The sequence below is a fragment of the Oncorhynchus nerka genome, linkage group LG5, assembly GCF_034236695.1.
Source record: "Oncorhynchus nerka isolate Pitt River linkage group LG5, Oner_Uvic_2.0, whole genome shotgun sequence".
Taxonomy (NCBI): domain Eukaryota; kingdom Metazoa; phylum Chordata; class Actinopteri; order Salmoniformes; family Salmonidae; genus Oncorhynchus; species Oncorhynchus nerka.
Genome location: NC_088400.1, coordinates 63,813,763 through 63,818,908, shown reverse-complemented (window position 1 = coordinate 63,818,908; position 5,146 = coordinate 63,813,763). Strand labels below are relative to the sequence as shown.

General features: G+C 43.2%; 1 protein-coding gene across 2 annotated transcripts; it reads left to right on the top strand.

The window, feature by feature from the left end:
- Positions 1-1,565: 1,565 nt before the first annotated feature.
- On the top strand, positions 1,566-4,884 carry LOC115120093 (POU domain, class 3, transcription factor 3-B). Of its 2 annotated transcripts, XM_065018887.1 has the most exons (3): positions 1,566-3,541; positions 3,855-3,947; positions 4,112-4,884. In XM_065018887.1, exons 1-3 carry the CDS (start codon positions 2,318-2,320, stop codon positions 4,199-4,201), a joined length of 1,407 nt encoding a protein of 468 aa, XP_064874959.1. In that variant the 5' UTR covers positions 1,566-2,317; the 3' UTR covers positions 4,202-4,884. The 2 variants fall into 2 exon arrangements, with proteins under 2 accessions (XP_064874959.1, XP_029504848.1); XM_029648988.2 differs by having other exon boundaries at positions 1,569-3,541; positions 3,855-4,884.
- The last annotated feature ends 262 nt before the right edge of the window (positions 4,885-5,146 follow it).

Genomic DNA, 5,146 nt, shown 5'->3' with positions numbered 1-5,146 from the left:
GTATAGCAGTAATTTAGACAGATCTCCTCACTGTATATTAATAAAAAGACGGCCCCATGGCACCGGCCCTGTCCTGTATTCAATGTAAACAACTCCACGAGGCTTCCTCGGTTTTGAGCCGGGTCCAAATGAAATCTATTGGGAATGAAGGAACTCTGGCATCCACTATGTGCTAAACTACACCAGTCTATTATCTTTGCTCATATGCAATAAAATCTCTGCTCAGTCTTTGGCACGGTAGGTTTTATTAGGAAACAACATGAGATGGTTAGGATCATCGTAATACTTGTTCCTGCTTTCTGACCCTATCTCGAAAATAAGGTCATGGTTCAGGGTTATTCTTTATCCTAAACTTCAAGAATAGCCAATAATACTGGCAATATCTGCTCTATAGTAGCCAACACTGTAAGCAAGCAGTAGCTCTGAAATCCGGTGCGTCCTTGCTAGTGCTCCTCGTGAACGTGACTGCGTCTCAGCCAGTGGATGCAAAATATTATATATGGTATTTATTCATTAACACTGCTGGGTGAATCCATATGCTGAGGGGGTCCACATAACATATGCTCATTCATTTCTGTGTTATGGAGTGAACTAAAAAGAAGGCGCATTTTATAGGGCCCAAACGTAGACTAGTTGGTTGTGGTGTTCAGATTTAAAAGGCAGACTTTTCCCCCTGCAAATCCCCCAAGGGCTGCTCAATTTACTCTTGTTTTGGTTGCCACTTTCTCTTTCCCTGTGGTTCAGTGAGGTTGCCTATGCGTTCTGTTTCCGCATGGACGCATCCCCACAACCTTTGTCCATTAACTCCCGATGAACCAAAGCCCAGCCATCAAGCAAGACGTGAGGAATATTGAATATGATGGTGTTTTATGGATAAATGGCACAGAAATGGCAACACACAACTAGTCATATTGTTCAAAAAATTCTCAAGGGCACACAATAAATGGTCTGGTTATGTGAAGGTACTAAGTGCATTACTGTCCTACAGTGCATTGACAATGACAGTTGTAGGCCTCCACCAACATCCAAAATGTACAAAAGGTCCCCATCTCCACCAAGCCTATTACAATAGTTTATTTTAGGTGATCGCTGTTATGCATATTAGGCTAATATAAACATATTTTATGGAGATAAATCCAATATATCATTAGGTCTATTTCCACCAATAACATTTTTAAAACACTTTCTGTTTTTTGACAAGGTTGAATCTATTCTGATTGATATGAAAGTTATAATATGTTTAGAACCCACATAAACAATCATTCATGTATAGCTCCATATTGCTCACGAATACATTCATCAGATATGTTTTTGTTTATTTCTATCCTTTATTTTGTATTAATTTGCTCATTTATTTATTTATTTGGATTGAATTAAAAACCAGCCAATTGCAACGGCCGGAAGGAGGTTTTCGCGCCTCAAGCGAGGCTGGCGAGACCTGTCAATCATATCCCGGGTATCCAATCAACGGGAGTCTTGCACTCGACTTCCTCGTATTTGAAGGGGGCGAGACGTGGACGATGTGCGCACGCTTGGCACAGGGTAAACATTCGTGTGTCCTCGAGCTTTGAGGGAGGGACTGAGCGAACTGTCAGAAAGAGAAAGAGAAGGAGAGAGAGCGAGAGAGAGAGACCGAACAAGCGAATGGGAGAAGAGGCTTGCAACCATCGCCGTGCACTGTAATACTGGATTGTACTTCAGCGGGAGTTAGCGGTTTGGCAGGTTTATACACATCAAAACAGAACAAAGAGAAAGACTCTACAGTACTATAAAAGGAAGAGCGAAAGAAAAGAATAAAGCAACAAGGGAGAAATCTCAGCGGCTAAATTTCAAAAGAACCAAGGAGCCAGTGCTTGTGTTTTTCTCCCCTGCAATAGGAACATAAACTGGGACTTTGTATTTCGTGGAGAAATTGCTTACATTTCTTCGACCACTAGAAGTTTGTTGGGGCAAATATATATTTTCTGTGTATTTTAATTTGAACTCTCAGACGTTCTAAATACGACAAAAACTTTCTTGTCGGACTGCACATGGTTCCAAACTGCTTTTGAGAACCTGGATTTTTATTCATCGCTATTTTATCCATTTCTATTTGAAATACATAAATGCAGTAAACACAACAAATACGGATTTTAATTCATTTTTGCTATCCTTTTTATTCTTCTGGCGTTTGCAGAACAAGTCAATGGTATTTGCCAAAATACAACCCAGACTTTTAAAGTTTGAATAATTCATGAGATACAATTTGCCTGCTCGAAAAAAGTAACTGAAAAAGGGAGGGGGGTAATCAACAAACATATTCATAAGGGTTAACGGAATGGCCACCGCGGCTTCCAACCCCTATCTGTCCAGCAATAGTATCCTCTCGTCCGGCTCGATCGTGCATTCTGACTCTGGAGGCGGTGGTATGCAGCCGGGCAGTGCTGCGGTTACCTCGGTGTCTGGTGGGTACAGGGGAGACCCCACAGTAAAGATGGTACAGAGTGACTTCATGCAGGGAGCTATGGCAGCGAGCAACGGAGGACATATGTTGAGCCATGCTCATCAGTGGGTGACATCCCTGCCGCACGCCGCCGCTGCGGCAGCTGCAGCCGCTGTAGCAGCAGCCGAAGCCGGATCGCATTGGTCGTCGAGTCCCGTCGGTATGACAGGCAGCCCTCAGCAGCAGGACGTGAAAAACAACTCGGGAAGAGACGATCTACACACGGGCACCGCGTTGCACCACAGGCCCCCACACCTAGGTCCTCATCAGACTCACGCAGGGGCTTGGGGGAGCACAACTGCGGCTCACCTCAACTCGATATCAGGGGGACAGCAGCAGCAGCAGTCGCTGATCTACTCCAACCCCGGGGGCTTCACGGTGAATGGAATGCTCAGTCAACCAGGGAGCCAGAGCCTGGTGCACCCGGGTCTGGTAAGGGGGGACACCCCAGAGCTGGACCACGGCAGCCACCATCACCACCATCACCACCAGCATCCGCATCACCAGCAGCAACACCACGGAGGAGTGAACAGCCACGACCAGCACTCCGACGAGGACACACCGACCTCGGACGACTTGGAGCAGTTCGCCAAGCAGTTCAAACAGCGCCGGATCAAACTAGGCTTTACGCAGGCGGACGTGGGCTTGGCCCTGGGCACCCTGTACGGGAACGTCTTCTCTCAGACCACCATTTGTCGGTTTGAAGCTCTCCAGCTCAGCTTCAAAAACATGTGCAAGCTGAAGCCATTGCTAAACAAATGGCTGGAGGAGGCGGATTCTACCACTGGCAGCCCGACCAGCATCGACAAGATAGCCGCACAAGGTAGGAAGCGAAAGAAGCGCACGTCCATCGAAGTAAGCGTGAAGGGAGCTTTGGAGAGCCACTTCCTGAAATGCCCCAAACCCTCGGCCCAAGAGATAACCTCACTGGCGGACAACTTGCAGCTGGAGAAAGAAGTGGTTAGAGTGTGGTTTTGCAATAGGAGACAGAAGGAAAAAAGGATGACGCCCCCAGGAGTGCCACAGACGCCGGAGGATGTGTACTCGCAGGTCGGCAATGTGAGTGCAGATACACCGCCCCCCTCCATGGACTGCAAACGAATGTTCAGTGAGACATAGAGCAAAACACAAGACTAAAAAATATTTTATATAAAATTAAAATTGATAAAACACAGACTATCGTCAAGATAGCCAAAACATTGTTGATACTGTGATTGTGATGGAATAGGAATAAGACTGCAAATGTGTTATATATTTTTCACCAGAACAAAACAACCCCCCCTTTTCCACCCAACCCCAAAACGCACCGATAACCTTCTTCCAAGCCCTGAAATGTCTTAACCTAAAAGGTTCCTTCTGCTCTTTCTTTCAGGGACATTTTTTAGTAGATTACTTAAAAGATGCAAGTTTAACTGGGCCGAGTGAACCGACCGACCAGAGGGTGACTACAAGTTCGTTCCATCAGGTAATTTTGGCGCATTAACAACACCAACTGGAAATTTCAAAGCAAGTAGTCCTATTAGAATTTAAAAAGATTCCCCCTGTACCCTGTATCTGATTTGCGAAAGACAAGAGGCAGGCATTTGTATATTTAAAAATGGGACATTTTAAACCCCTACTTTAACAAAGGAACAAAAACTGCAACAGCATCAATACGAAGAAGAGTGGCATCCACGAAGCTTCCAACATATTTTTTGCGGGGAGGACTGCATGGTTTAAATTTTCACAAAGAGGAATTGGGATTTTGAGGCCCTCCACGCCTAATGATAAAATATAAACTCACCAGGACTGTCCCCGCCATCTGATCTAAAAGATCACCTCTTTTTTTCAAATGGGATTTTTTTTCATGGGACTTGAACACCGTGAATGAAGAAATAGAAATAGACATTTGAAAAGATTATCTTCAGCTGCACTTATTTGAAATTCTTCTCCTCTCCGTTGCCAAGTGTGACTGAATGGGTGCTGTGGATGTAACTATACATGCTGCCATTTCTAAGCAGTATTCTTTGGTAGGTTTTAATAAACAACAGACTCTGTAAAGCCGGCAATATAGATTCATTAGATCAGATGCTGATCTGACTTATTTACTTTATATTTTTCATCAAAATGACTTGTTTTAATATTCTATTCGGAATACATATCAATTATTCCAAACGGTAATTTATTTTCCCCCAGAACTTTGTGTAAGATGTTTTGCTTTCCTGTTTTCATTGTTGACTTCATTTGTTTTGTTTCATTTTTGTATTCTCGTTTCTAAAAGGAGCACAAATCAACATAAGCTGACATTGACAGTTGTTAGGTAATAAGGGTATATTTTGATGTGATAATTTGATTGTAATTTAATTTCAGTAGTGATTCCTTACGAGCTGATTGAGACCAATAAATTTGTTAGAATGAAATTACGTCATTGTGTGTTTTGAGATTTATATTTGAATGTAATATTTAGCTACGTTTGTTTATGAAACAAGGCATGCATTCGTGATATTATTTAATGTGAGAAAGATTAACGCAGAAAAATTGCCGATTGTTCTTGTTCCAACTACTTTTGTCACAGATTTGCATAACATAAGTATACAAAAAATACTATAGTTTAGGAAAATAGGCCTATGTTATATCGAACGCTGAACCTCTGTGCATCTCCAATGTCAATGTTATTGGAGTCCC

Bases quoted from the DNA above. Each gene is read 5' to 3' on its own strand.
- LOC115120093 (XM_065018887.1), top strand. From the start codon at position 2,318: ATGGCCACCGCGGCTTCCAACCCCTATCTGTCCAGCAATAGTATCCTC. The intron at 3,542-3,854 runs GTGAGTGCAGAT...TCTTTCTTTCAG, and splicing joins TGTACTCGCAGGTCGGCAAT to GGACATTTTTTAGTAGATTA. The intron at 3,948-4,111 runs GTAATTTTGGCG...ACTTTAACAAAG, and splicing joins CTACAAGTTCGTTCCATCAG to GAACAAAAACTGCAACAGCA.